Source organism: Heterodontus francisci, chromosome 31, assembly GCF_036365525.1.
Source record: "Heterodontus francisci isolate sHetFra1 chromosome 31, sHetFra1.hap1, whole genome shotgun sequence".
In the NCBI taxonomy this organism is placed as follows: Eukaryota; Metazoa; Chordata; class Chondrichthyes; order Heterodontiformes; family Heterodontidae; genus Heterodontus; species Heterodontus francisci.
Window position 1 is genome coordinate 27,003,586 of NC_090401.1, and position 21,466 is coordinate 27,025,051.

At 42.4% G+C, this 21,466-nt stretch overlaps 1 protein-coding gene across 1 annotated transcript in view; it reads left to right on the forward strand.

Annotated features, from left to right (window-relative positions):
• Window positions 1–21,466, forward strand: part of csmd2 (CUB and Sushi multiple domains 2) — a 2,056,060-nt gene that overhangs the window by 204,420 nt on the left and 1,830,174 nt on the right. The window contains exon 2 of the mRNA XM_068011193.1: window positions 3,613–3,829. Coding sequence (XP_067867294.1) covers window positions 3,613–3,829 — 217 coding nt within the window. The remainder of the gene's footprint in view (window positions 1–3,612; window positions 3,830–21,466) is intronic.

A 21,466-nucleotide genomic window follows, 5' to 3' on the forward strand; every position in this document is an offset into this window, starting at 1 on the left:
AGTAGAAACTAACCAAATTTAAAAAAAAACTAAACTAAAATAACCAAATAAAAAAAGAGTGTATTTTACCTGAATGATCTGTTAGTATACAGTAACACCTGGGTGAACCACCAGATAGAAGCCCTCTTCTGAAGGTTACAGTTGGCTGATCCAGTGGTAAATCTTGCCATGGTCACTAAAGCTCAGGTAACCTACCTAGGGCACATTGTGGGTCAGGGGCGAGTGCTGCCCAGAGCAGCGAAGGTACAGGCATTAATGGATTTTCCTGTCCCCACGACCAAATGGGATATAATGCGATTTTTGGGGATGTATGAGTTTTACTGCAAGTTCATCCCAAACCTCAGCACCATAGCTGCCCCATTGACAGACTTATTACAGAAAAGAGTGAAGGTACTGCGTGGTCAGGGAAGTGCCAAACAGCTTTCGAGGGGCTGAAAGTCATCTTAACCAACGACCCGGTGCTAACAGTTCCAAACTTTAACAACCCATTTAAATTGGCAGTTGATGCTCGTGACCTCAGCGTCGGTGCCATCCTGCTCCAAGATGATGAGTCAGGCATTGAGAGACCAGTTGGGTATTTCTCAAAAAAAAGGGAATAGACATCAAAAGAGCGACTCCACTGTTTCTGGCTCTCGCACTTTTTGAAATATATGTCCAAAATGTATATTGAGAGACCGTAGCTCATGCTGACCACAATCCTTTGACATTTGTGGAGAAATTCAAAAGCCAGAATGCAAGGCTATTTCGATGGGGCCTGCTTTTGCTTCCAAAAGATTACCCACATTGCAAGGAAAAACAATGTAATAGCTGATGCTTTATCCAGAGCCTAATTCAGCAACTCAGCACAGAATCATCCCAGATGAAAACTAAGCCAGAGCACAGATATGGCAATGTGAGATTGATAAGTCAGTGTTTGAGGATGCATGTGTGCGTAGTTTCGTTTTTTTCAATTTACAACTTTATAATGAAATGCTCCTGTCAACAGATTTCCTTTTATGTGGTGTGGAGGTGTGACAAAAACATGCTATGACAAGTGATTTTTTTTTTAATCCACCAACTGGAAACCTGAATATTAAACTGGTAGAGATGAACCGCTCAAACCTTGGAAGCTTCGTATTTTGCCTGCTGACTGTAACCACCAAGGGGGATATCCCTTTCTGCAGACTGTAGTGTTCAGTGGTTGAATTGATCTGTGTTTGAATGTGTTACTCTGTTCACTGATAGATGTTCACTGTACTTAATGACTTAAGTCTGAGTGTGGAGCTGCTGAATTGTTTTGGAGAAATTTCCGGAAAGTACAGGCAGAGACTCCCTTAAAGGAAATCAGCTGCATTGCTGCCTCCCAGAGAACCACCCAATCAGCCATCCACATCTTCCAACCGGAAGCCTCAGGACCATGAAAGGAAAGTTGCACGGCCACTGAATTCAGCCTGAAGTTAGCTGTATCACCAACCTCGACAGACTGTATACCCCTTTTATTTCTCTGGACTCTAATTCGACCAATCTATCCTTTTCCACTCTGTAACCTATATGTGGGTGTGCGTGGGTGTGTAAGTTGGAGCATATTTTATTATTTTACTTAGATTGGTTTAAATACAATAAAGCTAACCTCTTTCCTAGTTAAACTCCAGAAAACCTGTCCAATTAGTTCTTGTTATGATCATGGTGCATAAACTTTAAAAAAAAAACTTCTTGTGGTCAAACAAGGAGAGGGAAAAGAAGAGAGCCCTTCGACCCCTCCTCACCTGATCGTAGCAATACCATTTGCTTTCCTAATTGCTTGCTTTATTAGCATATCATTAGTGTACAAGAACAGTCAAGTCCCTCTGAATGCCAACATTTCCCAGTCTCTTACCATTTAAGCCATATTCTCCTTTTCTATTCTTTTCCTACCAAAATGGATAACTTCATATGTCTCCACATTATATTCCATCAGCCCCATTGTAGCCCAATCACTTAACCTATCTAAAGGCTTTTGCAGCCTTTTTGCATCCTGCTCACAGTTTACCTTTCCACCTAACTTGGTATCATCATCAATCTTGGATATATTGCACTTGGTCCTCTCATCTAAATCATTGATATAGATTGTAAATAGTTGAGGCCTAAACAGTAATCCTTGCAGTACTCCACTAGTTGCAGGCTGCCAATCCAAAAATGACCTGTTTATTCCTACTGTTTTCTGTCTGTTAACCAATCCTCATTCTGTGCTAATATATTATCCCTATCCCATGAGCCCTAATTTTATGTAACAGCCTCCTGTGCAGCACCTTATTGAATACTTTTGAAAATCCAAATAAACGACACCCACGGATAGTCGTTTGGTAGTACAGAACTTGAGTATTGCTGAAAATAGAGACCTGTTGTCAAAGCTTTTTGTCTTGCACTCATCAGGACAATTTGCAAGAATACCAATCTAAGGGAAAGCAGCGACTTTATACTGTATGAGAAGAGAATGTTGATTGGTTGGCAAGTGGACTCTGGTAGAGGTGTTGTCATGGAGAATGCACCAGTTGATGGTGACTGACAGTTAACTGCCAAGCTTTGTTTGAAATTTAAACCAGGCAGCGTGACTCTGATCGGTAAGGCATTGTCCTGAGGAATGAACCAGCGAATGGCTGTCACTTATTTTGCTTAGCTGAAACAGGCACAATGTGTGTACATGTTCCGTCAAAGAACAGGGCCCTGAGTATTAATATATGTAGCTTCCAGTATGCACATGGAGGCAGCTTTGGAGGCAGAAGGGCGGGGAATTTTTGAAATGTGAAGACTGGGTGCATTCCCACCTCTGAGCAATCTTGCCAGAAGCGGGGTGATGCCATCATCAGCTACCAACCTGACAGCAGCGGATAGTTAATAGGAGCAATTAAGTGTCCACTTATGGGCAAATTGGTGACACTGCTGGGATTTACTGGCAGCATACAGGCCGCCTGCTGAGGCTGAAGCCTGGCAGGTGCCTGGAGGTGGCTGCCCAGGGGCTAGTGAGGCCGCTTCTAATTCCCCACCAAACCTGCCATTGAACCGCGGGTACTAGAGGGCCACAGCTGTGGCCGCAGGCTCCCCCTCCACAGTGATGGCCTGGCAGCTGTGGCCACACTTGACTTAATCTACTTTTTGAAGTCTTCAGAGAAGGCTTCCATCTTGAGATGTCCCCCACTGTCTCCCTCTTACATTGGCATCCCCCACCTCTCTCAGTGGTGTTGCCAGCTGCCAGAGCCTGGGTGCTCCCATTGGCTCTTCTGCCTGCACAGCCGACACACAGTCCTTAATTGGAAGGGGCTGCTGGAGTCATCCTGTTAACTTACCTCCATTGGTAAAATTGTGCAGGGGGTCGGGACTCATAAACCATTGGGGTCGGGACCCAGAAATGGTCCCGTCCCTCATTTAAAACCTTAGGCGGTATGTTCCTGCCCAATGTATTCCTTTTAATGTCTCTGCTATTTCCTTATTTCCCATGATAATTACTTCTGTCTCTGTCTCAAAGGGATCCTTTTTACATACATATAGAAGCTTTAGTAATCTGTTTACATGTCACTTCTAGTTTACTCTCATATTATGTTTTCTCTTCATCAGTTAACTGTTTCCAATATAAAAATACATAAATTTGTGTTTCAGGTCAGAACTGTGGTGATACATTACGTGGTCCAAATGGAGTGATCGATAGCCCAGGTTTTCCACATGGGTATCCAAATTATGCCAACTGCACCTGGACAATTATCACTGAAGAACGGAATAGAATACAATTGGCATTTCAATCATTTGCCTTGGAGGAAGACTTTGATGTATTATCAGTTTATGATGGTCAACTGCATCAAGAAAACTTAAGGACAAGGTACTATTTACACAAATTTAGTCTACGTTATCTTAAAGTAAAAGTCACCTGACTCTTTTGATGAAAATGCTATTCAAAATCATCTGCAAATTATTTGTTGCAAGAGAAACTTTTAAATAAGAAATTGGTTGGTAAAAGCCTTATATATTGTCAACTTGTTTGATATTCCATGATACCACAACTTTTTTTTGTAGATTAATTTCTGTTCTTATCAAAATAAAAACTGCTAAATTTAGAGGATTTTTATTGTTTGTTCATGAGATGTGAGCATCATTGGCATGGGCAGCATTAATTGCCCTCGAGAAGGTGGTGGTGTTAATCATTCTTGAACTATTGCATTTAAACTGGTGTAGATACATCCACAGTGCTGTTAGGGAGTGAGTTCCAGGAGTTTGACCCAGCGACGGTGAAGGAGCGGCGATATAGTCCAAGTCAGGATGGTGTGTGACTTGCAGGTGATTGTGTTCCCATGCATCTGCTGCCCTTGTCCTTCTGGGTGGTAGAGGTCGTGGGTTTGGAAGGTGCTGTTGAATTTGCCTTCATGAGTTGTTGCAGTGCATCTTGCAGATGGTACACACTGCTGCCACTGTGTGCTGATGGTGGAGGGGGTAAATATTTAAGGTGGTGGATAGGTGCCGATCAGGCCGGCTGCTTTGCCTTGGATGGTGTTGAACTTCTTGAATGTTGTTAGAACTGCACTCAACCAGGCTAGTTGAGAAAATTGAATCACACTCCTCATTTGCGCCTTGTAGATGGTGGACGGGCTTTGGGGAGTCGGGAGGTGAGTGACTCGCTATAGAATTCCCAATCTCTGGCCTGCTCTTGACGTCACAGTATTTATATGGCTGTTCCAGTTAAGTTTCTTGTCAATATGAACCCTCAGCATGTTGATGATGGGAGATTCAGCGGTAATGTTGTTGAATTTCAAGGGATATGGTTAGATTGTCCCTTGTTGGATATAGTCAGTCATTGCCTGGCACTAGTGTGGCGTGAATGCTACTTATCTGTCCAAGCCTGAATGTTGTTCAGGTCTTGCTGCATGTAATCATGAACAGCTTCAGTATCTAAGGTAAAAGCAAAATACTGCAGATGCTGGAAATCTGAAATAAAAACAAGAAATGCTGGAAATACTCAGCAGGTCTGGCAGCATCTGTGGAGAGAGAAGCAGCGTTAATGTTTCAGGTCAGTGACCCTTCATCAAAACTATTCTGATTGTTCTATTCTGATGAAGGATTACTGACCTGAAACGTTAACTCTGCTTCTCTCTCCACAGATGCTGCCAGACCTGCTGAGTATTTCCAGCATTTCTTGTTTTTATTTCAGTACCTGAAGAGTTGTGACTGATATTGAACATTGCAATCATCAGTGAGCATTTCCACCTTTGACTTTATGTTGGTAGGATGATCACTGATGAAGCAGCTGAAGATGGTTGGTCCAAGGAAACTACCCTCAGGAACTGCTGCAGTGATGTACTGGTGTTGAGATGATTGGCCTCTAACAACAACAACCATCTTCCTAAGTATGACTCCAACTCGTGGAGAGTTTTCCCCTGATTCCCATTGGACTTCAATTTTGGCAGGGTTCCTTGATGTCTCACTTGGTCAAATGCAGCCTTGATGTGAAGGGCAGTCACTCTCACCTCACCTCTAAAATTCAGCTCTTTTGCCCATGTTTGGATCATAACTATAATGAGGGCTAGAGCCGAGTGGCCCTGGCAGAACCCAAACAGAGCATTGATGAGCAGGTTATTTCTGAGTAACTGCCACTTGATAGCACTGTCAAAGATGCCTTCCATTACTTTGCTGATGATAGAGAGTAGACTGATGAGGTAGGAATTAGCCAGATTGGATTTGTCCTGCTTTTTCTGGACAGGACCCACCTGGGCACTTTTCGGCATTGGTAGGTAGATGCCCATGGTGTAGCTGTACTGGAACAGCTTGGCTTGGGGCACAGCTAGTTCTGGAGCACAAGGGCTGAATTTTATGGGCCCTCTTGGGATGGGAATGGGGGTGGGCGGGCCTGTAAAATTGCATCGAAAGGTGGGGGACAGAGAGTCTGCCGTGTTCTCGTCTTCCAATTTAGGCTGGGGTGGGAAAGCCTAGGACGGCCTTCCCGGCCTGGGGGAATTGAGGCTCTTAAGTGGTCAATTAATAACCACTTAAGGACCTCTTCCTGTCTTTGCCTCAGTTTAATAGAAGGTGGAGGGGGCCGCCACTGCAGGAAGATGCCTCCTGTGGGTTCGGAGGGGGGAGACCCCGAGTGATCGGTATGCCTTTGGGAAGACCCCCCCCCCCCTTCACTGACCCCACTCCATCGCTGTGGCCTGCCTGTATGTCACCAGCGACTATGACCCCACTCACCACTCCCGGGGACTCTGACATCGTCGGTGTTGGAAGACCTTCTGCAGTGCTGGCAGTTGCCATTGCTTCCAGTGGATGGCATCCCGGACAGTGGACAGTTAATTGGCGGCCTACGACTAAATAGCTACAGTGTCCAAGGTAGGGCCCTTTTCCCCCCCCCCCCCCTTTCTGGTCCGCCACCGGGTCCCCCATCTTCAAAACAAATTTCAGCCCCAAGTCTTCAGTACTACTGCCGGGATGTTGTCAGCATCCGTTGTCTTTGCTGTATCCATTGCCTTCTGCCATTTCTTGATATCACGTGGAGTGAATCGAATTGGCTGGGGTCCTAAGGAGGAGGTTGAGGTGGATCATCCAGTTGGCACTTCTGGCTGAAGATGGTTGCATGTGCTTCAGCCTTGTCTTTTGCACAGACCCGCTGGGCTCCGCCATCATTGAGGATATTGTGGTGCCTCCTGCTCCTGTAAGTTGTTTATTTGTCCACCAGCATTCACAATTGGATGTGGCAGGACTGACCAGCTTTGATCTGATTGCATTGGTTGTGGGATCGCTTCGCTCTGTCTATAGCATGCTGCTTTCGCTGTGTAGTATGCATGTCGTCCTGTGTTATTGCTTCATCAGGTTTCCATCTGATATTTAGGTATGCCTGGTGTTGCTCCTGGCATGTTCTTAAACAGTCCTCATTGAACCAGAGTTGGTCCTCTGACTTGATTGTAGTGGCAGAGAGGGATATGCTGGGCCATGAGGTTACAGATTGTGGTTGAATACAATTCTGCTGCTGATGGCCCACACGACCTCAAGGATGCCCAGTTTTAAGATGCTGGATGTGTTGTGAATCTATCTCATTTAGCAAAATGGTGGTTTCACACAACACGATAGAGAGTGTCCTTCATGTGAGGACAGGACTTCAACTTCACAAGGACAATGTGCTGGTCACTCCTGTCATGGACAGATACAATTGCAACAGCTAGATTGGTGAGAACGAGATCAAGTAGGCTTTTCCCTCTTGTTGATTCTCTCGCCACGTGCTGCAGGCCCAGTCTGGCAGATATGTCCTTCAGGGCTTGGCCAATAGTGGTACTACCGAGCCAGTCTTGGTGATGGACAGTGAAGTCACAAACCCACAGTACATTCTGTGCTCTTGGTACCCTCAGTCTTTCTTCCAAGTGGTGTTCAATATGGAGGAGTACTGATGTATACCACTGTGCCGCTACCTCTGGGTGGTGAAGAATCTGGGACTTTGGCTGTAAGGTATGATTCTGTGAGTATGACTATATCAGGCTGTTGCTTGACTAGTCTGTGGGACAGTTCTCCCACTTTTGACACACAACCCCAGATGTTAGTGAGGAAGACTTTGCAGGGTCGACTGGGCAATTATATGTTGATACCAGGTGGTCTGTCTGATTTTATTCATACTCAACCTTTCCATAGCAGTTTAATACAACCATTTGGCTTGCTAGGCCATTTCAGTGGGTGGTTATGAGTCAACCACATTGCCATGGGCCTGGAGTCACATGTACTTCTGACTGGGTAAGGACGGCAGACATTCGTGAACCAGATGGATTTTTACAACAATCTGGCAGTTTCTTGAACATCCTTACTAATTAATTCCAGACTTATTAATTAATTGAATTTAAAGTCCCCCAGCTGCCGTGGTGGGATTTGATGTCTTGTCTCTGCAGCATTAGTCTGGGCCCGGGAATTACTAGTCCAGTAACATCATCACTATGCTACCATTTTCTCACCAATGGAATGCCTTTCAACAGTTTACACCCAATGATAGCATCAGGCGTAGTCCATCAGGTGCACAGTCAATGGTTACTTCAGACAGAATGACTGTTGCAAAAGTAAAATACTGTTGATGTTGGAAATCTTCAAGAAAAACAGAAAATGCTGGAAATGCCCAGCAGATCAGGCAGCATCTGTGGAGAGAGAAACAGAGTTAATGTTTCAGGTCGTCAAAGATCATGCCTGAAACATTAACTCTGTTTCTCTCTCCACAGAATGCTGCATCAGTCCAACATTTTAATTCCTTCTCACAGCCATTACTGTGCTCTTTACAAGATTAGCAGTGCAGAGCTATGGCCAGTTTTGTAGATTCGCAGCCATTGGAAACCAAGAAGGAGCTTTCTAAATTCATTCAATTTAGAGCCCTGCAGAACTGATTGAGAGCACAATTGCATCTCAAAGTCTGAATTAGATTAAACTCAAGTTCTTGAGTTGGGCATTGTGATATTTATCAAATGAAATGTCTGATAGTCACTATCCCATAATTATCCCCTGTGGAACTCGTGCACAAGTGAGCCATAATTTTTTTTATTTCTATCTTCGCGTTGGCATGTTCTTCCCAATTATTTCAGCCTAAAGGAAGCTGCTTTCCCCTCAAACTCTTGAAAGATGTTTTTATAACTTATCACATCATCCAACCATTGTTTGTAATAATAGGACATTTTTACCCATGATTCAACACACAGCAAGTTCTCATTGTTGCTGAATTCATGAGGGTAGGAGACTAAATAAAAGTAAAGAATTTTCCCTGAACTATTTAAATACTGTGTTCTATTCATGGTTTTGTCAGTGCTGAGTTTTAACCAGTTCTCTAATTGCTACATGGATCTGTTATTTTACTTTTCCACAAATTAAACTTTGGAGTTTCTCCCACCACAGAGCTGAAAATTGAATTTTAATTTGCATGCAAAGTCATGTTCTAGCTTTCCACTAAAGTACAAACATGCTTTGCCACAGTGTCAACTCATTTCACCAGGACTATAGAGTGGGTTATCAGTGGTGTGTGTTGAAGGGCCATGTTTCCCTCATTGTAATTTGATTTACTTGTGCCTGCCCACATATGGGGATGTGAATGGGTGGATGTATTTTATGCCATCATTTTTGCATATATATTTTTACACTGGGGTTTCTCTTGTGTCATTTATGGGCCAATGGTAAAAAGTAAACTAAATGGACCTTTTCTTATCAAGCAATTCCTATGTTCCTAAATAAAGACTAATTTTTAACATCAGAAAATGCATCAAGCTGAAAGAGACAGGCGGTTCCATTTTCGATCATTTACTTCACCAAAACACAAATAAATTTATTACCTTCTTGGCAAACGGGTTATGATTATCAGCAGCTTTGGTCTGTTGATGGTTATAAATTGTGAACACTCTAATTAGTGATAGTTGTCTGACTGGCACAAATGCCTAAGTACTGATCAGAAAATACTGAGTTCAATGCTTTCAGAAATTTCTAAGAAGCTTATAAACGAGTGTTATCAAGTCTGTGCCCCCTCACCTCCTGTCACTGCTAGCACATTCCAGGGATCAAATTGTGAGTCAAACCACACATTCTACCTTCCAATTCTGCCAACCATCCCTCAAGTGCTATTAAGGTCCAGGATCACCCTGATTGTTTTGAAAGTTTAGGACCAGTACCCAATCCTGAGAACTGCTAAAAATAGTTACCAACTTTTAACTGGCACACCAGCTTGTGTATTTTCAGCCTGTATATATAAATGAAGATGACTCATTGACAGTTTTCACAGAATAATTGTCAGATGTGGAATTCAATTCCAAAAAGACTGAGAGAAGTCCCAGAATACCATGCAAAAAAAAAAAGAAATTTGGCTTCCTTAGTCACTGTGAATCATTGGCCCTGCTTTTCTGTCCTGCTGGCATAACTGGCTCATTGTAATAACATTATATATCCTCTAACTCACTATGAAAAATGGCAAAGCAGATCTAGTAATGTAATAAAAGTCTTGAGTATAGCTTACGCTCCTTTGTAAATGACAACTGATGTTCTAATGCAACTTGTAATGAATGTGACAGCTTTATCTGATAGTAATGCTCAGAATAGTTGAATAAACTGAAACTTTTGATTGCATGTTTTTTGAGAACTGATGCTATTTGTCAGTGCTTCACACTCTGTGTTTTGGCCTGTCACTTCTCTAAATGTGTATCATTCATCACATGATATTATTCTGAGATGCGCATGTATATGGCATTTATCATGTCCACATGAAGAGTCAGCCTGCCAAATATGGAGTTTGCTAGAGGAAATAGACTGGTGCAATAGAACAGTAATAATATGTGGAAAATGGCAAAGTTGTTTATCAAATGCATTCCTGTATAATACAATCTATAAATAGTTCTTAAGAATCTGAGTATCATGAAAAATATCTTAATTTATATATAATGTACTTCCATACGCTCATATTGTATATCCTCAGCTCTCAGTAATTCATTTTACTCCTTTCTGATAATTAGTAAATAGGTGTTAATGTTCATTACATTATATTTCAGTTGCTATTTAAGAATTCTTTTTCTTACCTTTATTTGTTTCGTGCAAGAATGTCTAATGTAATGAAAATTATCTCAAAGCTTTTTGTGTATGATGTGGCATGGAATTTCTGTGTATTTTTGCCTTGAAACACCCGCAATTGGGCTGTGAAGCAAATATCCGGTGTAAAAGAACAATCAAACTCAGGTGCAAATATGTTATGCATGTAATCAAGCTGTGGCCTAATTTCCTTGGTTTATTATGCCTATCGCTCCTTGCAGACAAACGCAACTCTGCTCAGTATGATAGCTCCACCCTCAGGCTAAAGAGCTGTGCACACAAATTTCCTGCAATTATGTTGGTTCAAAGCGGGTGCAAAAATAAGCCCAGAATTCTGGGTGTTGCAGGAAATCGCCATTTTTATGGTGGTTTATTGTGATTTTTGAAAAAATGTTTTTTCCTTTATTTTTAATTTATCCTTGTTGAGGCTTGCACTGTATTTTTTTTTGTTTCTTTGAATGCATTTCAGTGGGTGGGGCAGCTGGGTGTGATTGGTTTCAGAGGGACGTTGTTAGCCAGCTTTCTAGGCTATGATAAATCCCATTGAGCTGATTGAACAGCTGATAAGTTATTTCAGTACCATGGGCAGGATGTTCCCTCTGGGGGTGGGAAACGGAGATCGGGATTGTTTCCAGGTGCCGAATCCACCCCCAGAGAGAAACAGTCACACATTGTGATTTTCGTGGGGGCACTCCCCAGTTGGCCTGGAGATGGGCTGGCCGTCCAATTAAAGATGGTGGGCAGGTTCTCGAAGCTGAAGGGCCAATCAGAGGCCTTACAGCTTGAAAGGAGCAGCAAGTTGCACTGAAGGGCAAGGAAGGGAGAGGGTGCATCAAGATAGAGACACCCTCTCTCCACATTTTTAAACTTCAATTCAAAAATGTATCTTGCAGCTAGGTCAATACTCTTAGCAGGGGAAACCCCTCTACAGGGCAGCCTGCTCCTGCACCCAGGCAAACTGGGAGGCCTGAAGTGCTGCCACCCTGGCCTGTTGATTAGAGGCTGCCTCCAGGCACCTAACCTGGCCCCTGCTTCCTGTAGGAACCTGGAGGCTGAATGGTCTTAAGTGATTTTTAATGAGCTGTGACGGTTACCTGCTGCATGCTGGGAGGTAGCCCTGCACCCACCCCCAAACAACTCCTTCTCCGTAAAAATGGCCAGGAGGCAGGATGGCCAGGGAACCAGCACACGTGCCGATGGGGCTATTTTTAGTTCCTGCCTGTCTCCATTACCAGGCCTGAAACGGGCCCAAAATTCTGCCCCATGTGTCATGCACCTAAAAGCAGAGTACAGAGGACTACATCACACAACTAAACATCATGCTGTCACCTAACACTTGTTAATACCATGGTGTAAATATTTAAAGTTATAAAACCTGGACACCACCGATGAAACTGAAGAGTTGAAACCGAATACAAGCAATGACGTCAAGCTGTGGAATGCAAATTATTCCATCCAGTGAACAGCACATACAAAACGTAAATGACAGCAAACTCCCTTTCTAAATCTAAACAAAAACAAAATACTGTAGATGCTGGAAATAGGGAAGAAATACAGAAAATGCTGGAAATACTGAGCAGGTCAGGCAGCATCTGTGTGGAGAGAGAAATGTCAAGAAAACGTGCTATGCCAAATGAGGATTTTTAATGCATTGGTTGGAAACCAACATTAAATTTTGAAAAAGGAAATCTGGGATTCTACATTTAATTAAAAAAAAAGCTGGCAGCAAGATGGCCACCACAATTTGCATCTGAATACCTTACATCCAGGTACCAAAGCAGAAATGGATGTCTGAGCTAACCACCACTAGAACAATGCCTCATGAATTTAGGATCAGCTAACAGCTTCACTTCTAATGGCAAAACATTCAAAAGCATCTTGGAATATTAACAGCGGAGACATACCTCCAGGGGGTGAACGTTGAAACAATGAGACCTGAGAAAGATTGAGAATTCCAAGACTTGAATCGAATTAAATTGCAAATGAGGACATTGTGACCACCTCTCCATCTGTGAAAAATCTAGCAGTCTATTGCAAAAGGACACGCTCCTGAGACTTTGGAGCAGACAAGCTTTGAGTGCTAACCAGACAAGATCCCAGTGGGGCTATGTCTCTCTCTCTCTCTCTCTCTCTCTCTCTCTCTCACACACGATCTCTTTTTCTCCAGATATATTGCAAGTTTTGAAACCTGCCGACGACTGTGGAATATATAAGTCTTGCTACAGACAGAGACCCCAGGGAAGAAAGCCACCTACAACTCTGTCTCCAAGAAAAATCTTAACCAGATGGGCCAGCTGCAAAGTGCACTTTTACCAGCCAGAGACTTCAAGATAACAACTTTAGCCGGAAGACAACAGAATTACTAGACCCCACAGACTGTATATTATTTTAATTTGTTCTGGACACTAATCCAACCCAACTATCCCTCATCACTCTGTAACCTGTTTGTGTGTGTGATTTTCGTGTATGTATGAGTGAAAGTGTAGCTGAGTTTTATTATTTTATCGAGATCAGGTTTAGATTTTTTTAAAGTACGATAAACTCGCCTCTTTCTTGTTTAAACTCAAGAAAACCTGTCCGATTGGTTCTTTTACGATCACAAAAAAGGTAAAAGTTAAAACACACTGAAGTGGTAAGCACATCCACTGTTTTAACCAGAAATAAACCCTGTTGCAGTCAAATAAGGAGAAGGACAAGGGCGGAGCCTGGTGACCCCTCTGAACATGATCATAATAGAAACATCAGAGTTCACATTTCAGGTTGATGACTTTTCATTAGTTCTGATGGTCATCGGCCTGAAACGTTAACTCTTTCTCTTTCCACAGATCCTTTCTAAATCTATTGTGGATGATACTAGGGCACTCATTCTGCCTTCAGACAGTTTTCCTCCTTTTATTGATAGGCCAATTGACCTTTTGTGTCTCACAGTTGCAACCTTAAGCTTACCTTTTTCACTTTCATTTGAAACAGATCGCATATAAAATTTTACTGTTGCCATTTGTGCAGCAGCTATTTCTGGGTTCAGTAATGCCAGTACTCCTATAAGCAAAATTTATATCACCTTTGATCTGGAGTATACCATTTGCTGCCCAGTAACCAGTTACATGATAGCATGGCCCAATGATAATATCAGAGGAACCTTTATATTGAATGTTTGCTACTTAAATATGGCATAAAGCAGACTGAAAAGCATCAAGAGCAAAACAAGGCACAGCTTTCGATGACAAACTGTTTTGTTTACATGAATAAACAGTATGCTTTTTCTCAAACAATGAACTGTCCTATACTCCTAGGTATTGCAAAATGTTTAAATGCAAACCTATCCCAGATAGTCAAGAATTGTTTTGAAGCTGTCTTAAAAATATATATATATACTGTTACAACCAGGTGAGAAGGGGTCTAGGGGTTCCCTCTCAGCCTTTGCCTGGTTTAACCATAACAGGGTTTGATTTTTAAAACATTGTTTTTAGCTCCCCCTCAGTGAATCCTTGTTCACTGCTTTCCAATTGTAAGGCAAATAAATCAATCAGACAGGTTTTCTTAGATTTAAACAAAAAAGATGGAAGTTTATTAATCTTAAACTCTAATTCAGTTAATGACTACGAATACACGACGCAACCATACTAGCATCCATACGCTATAAACACACATGCAGATAGACAGAAAAAGTAGAAAGAATAAAGAGGCAATAGCTGGGTTTCTATTTACGGTCCTTTGAATTCGATGTAGAGTCTTTGGTTGCCGGTAAGTCCTTGCTATTTCGTTGGGGCCCAGTGCACGTTTTAAAACTTGTTTCGATATATGAGTCTTTTCTCTCTTGAGGTTTAATTGACTTCAGTGGATCCAGAGATTAATGAAAGAGAGAGAGCCAGATAGGAGAGAGGCTCTTGTTCCAAGTTCAGTTGCAATCTGCAGTCTGACCCAAGTTGTCCTGTGAGCAGTTCAAAACCAGACCTGGGCCAGCAGGCTAGTCATGTGACTCACTGTTTTAACAAACTCCTGCGTTTGTAGATTTCAATACTCTTGTTGTGGGGGGGGGTGGGGGGAGGGGTGCGGTGTAGTGCTGTCTCTTACACCGACAAGATGTGGTTCATCATTGTCCAGACCAATCTCTGTTAATTGAATCAGTGAGCAGTTCTCATTGTCTTTTCCTAGGCGTCTATCTCTTAGAATGCAAATTGTTTTCCAGCCACTGCTGATCTCTTTAAACAAATCATCTCTCCATTCCAGCAACAGTTTAAAATTAATGTTCATGTGACAAAATTAATATGCCTCATTCTTGGCAGGTGGGGATCTTCATGACAATACATATATACTTAGCCTGAGGTTTTACTACTTCAACACAGTGGCCTGAAGTTTCCCCTTTGGTAGTGATCAGCAATCCGGGCACAAATTGTGCCAAGAATTGTGCTGGTTTTGGGAGGTGTTTTATTTTCTCACGTTTCTGCTCAAACTTATTTACACACAACTGAATGTAAAATCTTTCATGAATCTCCGCAATTCGGCAGCAGTGCAGAAGGTAATCTTAGAAAAAAATCTTGCTTTAAAAAATATTCCTTAATGTTTTTAAGAGTAGTAACATAGTTGAGGTTGACTAATACAATTGAAAATGGGTTTATCACAAAAAAAGCACTTTTAATTAATGTCCATCACCTGTGAATAACCTGATGTTATATAACCAAATATGGCATTTGCAAACTATAAAGATCCTAGTTATATTGGTGTACAGTAATTAGTTCTTTTGTAAATTATAAATAATTTATATTCAAAAGCTTTTAAAATGTGATCAGTGTCCTTGAGTCTGAGAAAACGAAGCTTATTTTTTAAAAGCCTCTTCGAAGGCCTGCAAACTGTTGCAATTTGCAGAAGCTTGCAATGCTGATTAATATGATTGAGGGTATGGCCACTTTTGTGGGCAGGGCCTGCCTCCAGCACAATGTGTTTGATCCTCACACAAAATATGGCAGTAACTCGATTTTCGCCGAACGTAGTTTGTGCTTGCAATCTTGTGATCTTTTGCACTGGTATGTCAGATTTCAGGCAAACTGCCCTCAAAAATACTCGTGCAACCCAGCAGACACTCCTGCCCCTGTAAATTGCATGCTCGAAAAAGATGCTACGAAGGTTAACCTGACATTTTTACAAGGTTTGTAAATATGTAGAACAGTCATGGAAGCTTATTCCTGCCTGTCAACAATCACATTAGAATTGCAGCTCTTAATTAGTGCCTTGCCATTTATCTAAATTGCATTTTGTAGCTTCCTTGACATGTTAGTACTCTTACAGCCATATTGCCAAAATGTGTGGCAGCGTGCTAACAGCAAAATACAACAATCCAATTCCCAGTGAATAGTGTTTCAGAATAAAAGTTGTTTCTACTTCAGTGAATTTTCCCAGTGAGTCACTAGACCATGGAAACCAAGGTAGTTCCAAATCCAATTCCTGGTCTATGCTGAACAATTATATCCCTGCTGAACTAGTTTCATAGTTTACTCTCCTGCACCAGAATAGGGGTGGGGAAATCAGCTGGAGTCCCCATTTCTGACGATAATCCAGCATACGTCAGTGGAGGCAAAGGATGGGAGAGGGTCAAAAAGAAGGGGGAGTGATGCAAATGAAGGCAGAGTTGAAAGAACAGAGGGCACATGCAAGGCTTTTTTTCATTCTCGGGACATGGGCATCCCTGGGAATACTGACATTTTATTGCCAATCCCTAATTAGATAGAATTACATAGAATGTACAGCACAGAAACAGGCCATTTGGCCCAGCTGAACTGTGCTGGTGTTTATACTTAACACTTCCCATTCCATCTACCTTATCTCAACCTTTCAGCATATTTTCTATTCCCTTTTCCCTCATGTACTCATCTAGTGTCCTTTTGAAACCATCTAAGCTATTTGCCTCAACCACTTCCTGTGGTAGCATTCAAACCACTTTCCCTATTTGCCTATTGGATTTACTCATTACTATTTTATTTATGGTCCCTAGTTTTGGATTTTCCCACAACGAGAAACATTCTCTCCACATCTACCCTTTACAACCCATTCTCAATTTTAAAGAACTCCATCAGGTTACCTTGATGTCTTCCTTTTTCTAAAGAGAAAAATCCAAACCTGTTCAATCTTTCCTGATAGCTATAATCTCTCAGTTCTGGTACAATCCTTGAGTCTTGCTTCCACTTCCTTCACTGCTTCTATGTCCTTTCAGAACTGTGCACTGCATGCTCAGTGCAGCCCGACCAGTATCCTTTACACTACTTTACGATTCACTACTTTTGAATTCTATCACCCAAGAAATAAATTTCAGGGCTTTGTTAGCAATTCAATTGCTTCAGAAATCTGTGATGCTGCCTTTACTGATTTGTCACTTGAATCCCTAGATCTCTTTGCTCTTCTACCCCACTAAGTTTCTTATTTTCTCAGGTGAATTTGATGTTTCTATTTTTTGACCAAAGTGCATCACCTGTTAAAGTTAGTTTGCCCTTTAACTGCGTCGCTTGTAAGTTTGCTAATAAGCTTTTGTATTATGTTGCATTCTCACTGTTAGCTGTAACCCCAGTTTGCTATTGTCTGCAAATGTTGTAATTGAATTACTTGTTCCCAAGTCCAAATCATTAACGTAAGTTATGAATAACAGTGATCCCAGAACTGGTCCTTGAGGAACGCTGCTTTCTACCTCCTCCAATCTGAATAACTACCCTTTACCCCACTCTCTGCTCACTGTTTTCTTTTAGCCAATTTACGATCCATTCAGTTATTTATCCCATGACTTTGAATGCCCGAAGCTTTGTCATGAGTCTACCATGTGATACGTTATTAAAGATCTTTTGAAAATCCAAGTCATTGACATCTACTGCACTACCCTTAACTATGAAGGCGTGTTAAAGCACCACAACACGTAGATAGTACAAACTGCAGTCACAGGATACTGGCAAATGAGTGGATGTTTAAGCTGGTGGATGGGGTGCCAATCAAGTGTACTGCTTTGTCTTGGATGGTGTCAAGCTTCTTGAATGTTGTTGTACCAGCACCCATCCAGGTAAGCAAAAGAGTGTATTTCATCACTTGGTTGACTTGTGCCTTGAAGGGTGCCTTGGGGAGTCAGGAGCCTTTGAAGGAGACTTGGCAAGTTGTTACAGTGAATCTTGTTGATGATTCACACTGCTGTCACTGTGCACTGATGGCGGAGGGAGTGAATGTTTAAGTTGGCGGATGGGGTGCTGATCAAGCGGGCTGCTTTGTCTTGGATAGTGTCGAGCTTCTTGAGTGTTGTTGGAGCTGCACTCATCCAGGCAAAAGGAGGGTATTCCACCACACTCCTAACTTGTGCTTGAAAGATGGTGGACAGGGTTTGGGGATTCAGGAGGTGAGTTACTTGTCACAGAATTCCCAGCATCTGACCTGCTCTTGTAGCCACAGTATTTGTATGCCTAGTCATGTAAAGTTACTGGCAAATGTTTACCCCAGAATGTTGATGGTGGGGATTCAGCAATGGTAAATGCCGTTGAATGTCAAGGGGAGATGGTTAGATTCTTTCTGTTGGATAAGGTTATTGACTAACACTTATGTGGTGGGAATGTTACTTGCTACTTATCAGCCCAAGTTTGAATGTTGACCAGGTCTTGCTGCATGTGGGCACAGACTGCTTCAGTATCTTGCGAATGGTACTGAACACTGCAATCGTCAGAGAAAATTCCCACTTCTGACCTCATATTGGAGGGAAAATCATTGATGATGCAGCTGAAGATGGTTGGGCCTAGGACACTACCCTGAGGAACTCCTGCAGCAATGTCCTGAGGCTGAGACAATTGGCCTCCAACAACCACAAACATCTTCCTTTGTGCTAGGTATGACTCCAACCAGTGGAGAGATTTCCCCTGATTTGACTCTAATTTTGCGAGTGCTACTTGATGCCACACTCTGTCAAATGCTGCCTTGATATCAAGGGCATTCAATCATACGAACATACGAATTAGGAGTAGGAGTAGACCACTTGACCCTTCGAGCCTGCTGCACCATTCAATAAGTTCATGACTGAACTGATTACTCCACATTTCCACCTACCCCCAATAACCTTCCATCCCCTTGCTTATCAAGAATCTGTCTACCTCTGTCTTAAAATATTCAAAGACTCTGCTTCCACCGCCTTTTGAGGAAGATAATTCCAAAGACTCACGACCCTCAGGGAAAAGAATTCTCCTCATCTCTGTCTTAAATGGGCAACCCCTCATTTTTAAACAGTAACCCCTAGTTTGAGATTCTCCCACAAGGGAAAAAATCCATTCTACATCCACCCTGTCAGGGCTCCTCAGAATCTTGTGTGTTTCAAGCAAGTCATCTCTTAATCTTCTAAACTCCAGCGGATACAAGCCTAGTCTGTCCAATCTTTCCTCGTAAGACAGCCTGCCCATTCCAGGTATTAGTCTAGTAAACCTTCTCTGTACTGCCTCCAACACATTTCCATCCTTCCTTAAATTAGGAGACCAGTACTGTACAAGCATAACCTCCCTACTTTTGTATTCAATTCCCCTCACGATAAACAATAACATCATTTTAGCTTTCCTAATAATATGCTGTACCTACATACAAACCTTTTGCGATTCATTCACTAGACACTGTGGGGCGGCACAGTGGCGCAGTGGTTAGCACCGCAGCCTCACAGCTCCAGGGACCCGGGTTCGATTCCGGGTACTGCCTGTGTGGAGTTTGCAAGTTCTCCCTGTGTCTGCGTGGGTTTTCTCCGGGTGCTCCGGTTTCCTCCCACAAGCCAAAAGACTTGCAGATTGATAGGTAAATTGGCCATTATAAATTGTCACTAGTATAGGTAGGTGGTAGGGAAATGTAGAGACAGGTGAGGATGTTTGGTAGGAAGATGGGATTAGTGTAGGATTAATATAAATGGGTGGTTGATGTTCGGCACAGACTCGGTGGGCCGAAGGGCCTGTTTCAGTGCTGTATCTCTAATCTAATCCCTCTGCATCTCAGAGCTCTGCAATCTCTCACCATTTAGATAATATGCTTTTTTTATTCTTTTTGCCAAAGTGGACAATTTCACACTTTGCCACATTATACTCCTTTTGCCAGGTGCTTGCCCACTCACTTAACCTATCTATATCCCTTTGTAGCCCCCTTATGTCCTCTTCACAAGTTACTTTGCTACCTATCTTTGTGTCATCAGCAAATTTAGCTCACCACTTGTTACATCTTGCCAACCAGAAAATGACCTATTTATGTCTATTCTGTTTCCTTAGCTCGCCAATCTTCTATCTATGCCAATATGTTACCCCCTGCACCATGAGCTTTTATTTTCTGCAACTTATCAAATGCTTTCTGGAAATCTAAGTACAATACATCCACCAGTTCCCCTTTATCCACAGCACAAATAATTCCCTCAAAGAACTCCAATAAATTGGTTAAACATGATTTTCCTTTCACAAAGCCATGTTGACTCTGCCTGATTACCTTGAATTTTTTAAATGCCCTGCTATAATGTCCTTAATAATTTCTAACATTTTCCCTCAGACAGATGTAACGCTTAACTGGCCCATAGTTTCCTGCTTTCTGTCTTCCTTTTTAAATAAAGGAGTTACATTTGCTATTTTCCAATCTAACAGAACCTTCCCCGAATCTAGGGAATTTTGGAAAATTAAAACTAACACATCAATTATCTCACAAGCCACATCTTTTAACACCCCAGGATGAAGTCCATCAGGACCCCGGGGGCTTGTCAGCCCGCAGCTCCAACAATTTGTTCAGTTCCACTTCCCTGCCGATTGTAATTTTCTTGAGTTCCTCCCTCCCTTCTATTTCCTGACTTCCACACTCATCTCACCTCCTGAATTCAGTTCCTTTGTCCATATTTGGACCATGGCTGTAATGAGCTCTGGAATCGAGTGGCCATGGAAGTGATCAGAAGTGAGCATAGGTGATCAGGTTACTGCTGAGTAGTCACTTGATAGTACTGTTGAAAACACCTTCCATCTCTTTGTTTATGATTGACAGTAGACTGATTGGGCAGCATTTGACCAGATTGGATTTGTCCTGCGACATACCTGGGCAATTTTCCCACATTGATAGGGAGATGCCTGTGTTGTAGTTGTACTGGAACAGCTTGGCTAGGAGCATGGTTAGTTCTGGAGCACAAGTCTTCAGTACTACAGCTGGGATATTGTCAGGGTCCATTGTCTTTGCTGTATCCAGTGCCTGCAGCACTTGATATCACATGGCACAAATTAAATTGGCTGGATACTGGCACCTGTGATGCTGGGGACCTCAGGAGGAGGTAGAGATGGATGATCCACTTGGCACATCGGGCTGAAGATGGTTGCAAATGCTTCAGCCTTGTCTTTTGCACTGATGTACTGGGCTACACCATCATTGATTGAGGATGGGGAAATTTGTGGAGCTGCCCTCTCCTGTTAGTTGTTTAATTGTCCACCACCATTCACGACTGTATGTGGCAGGACTGCAGAGCTTTGATCTAATTCATTGGTTGTTGGATCACTTCGCTTTGTCTATAGCATGCTTCTTCTACTGTTCAGCATACATTTAGTCCTATGTTGTTGCTTCACCAGGTTGATATCTCATTTTTAGGTATGTTTGGTGGGACTCCTGGCCTGTTCTCCTATGCTCCTCATTGAATCAGGGTTAGTCCCCTGGCTTGAAGGTAATGGTCTAGTGAGGGATATGCTGGGTCATGTGGTTACAGGTTGTGGTTGAATACAGTTCTGCTGCTGTTGATGGCCCACAGTACCTCATGGATGTCTAATTTTGAGATGCTGGATCCGTTCTGAATTTATCCCATTTAGCACAGTGGTAGTGCCACACAGCACAAGTCACTCTTGATGATGTCACCCTCAGCCAGGAGTGTTCAACATAGAGCAGTACTAAATCATCAGCTGAGAGAGTGGTGGATGTTTTTCTTGACCAGGTTTGACCTGAT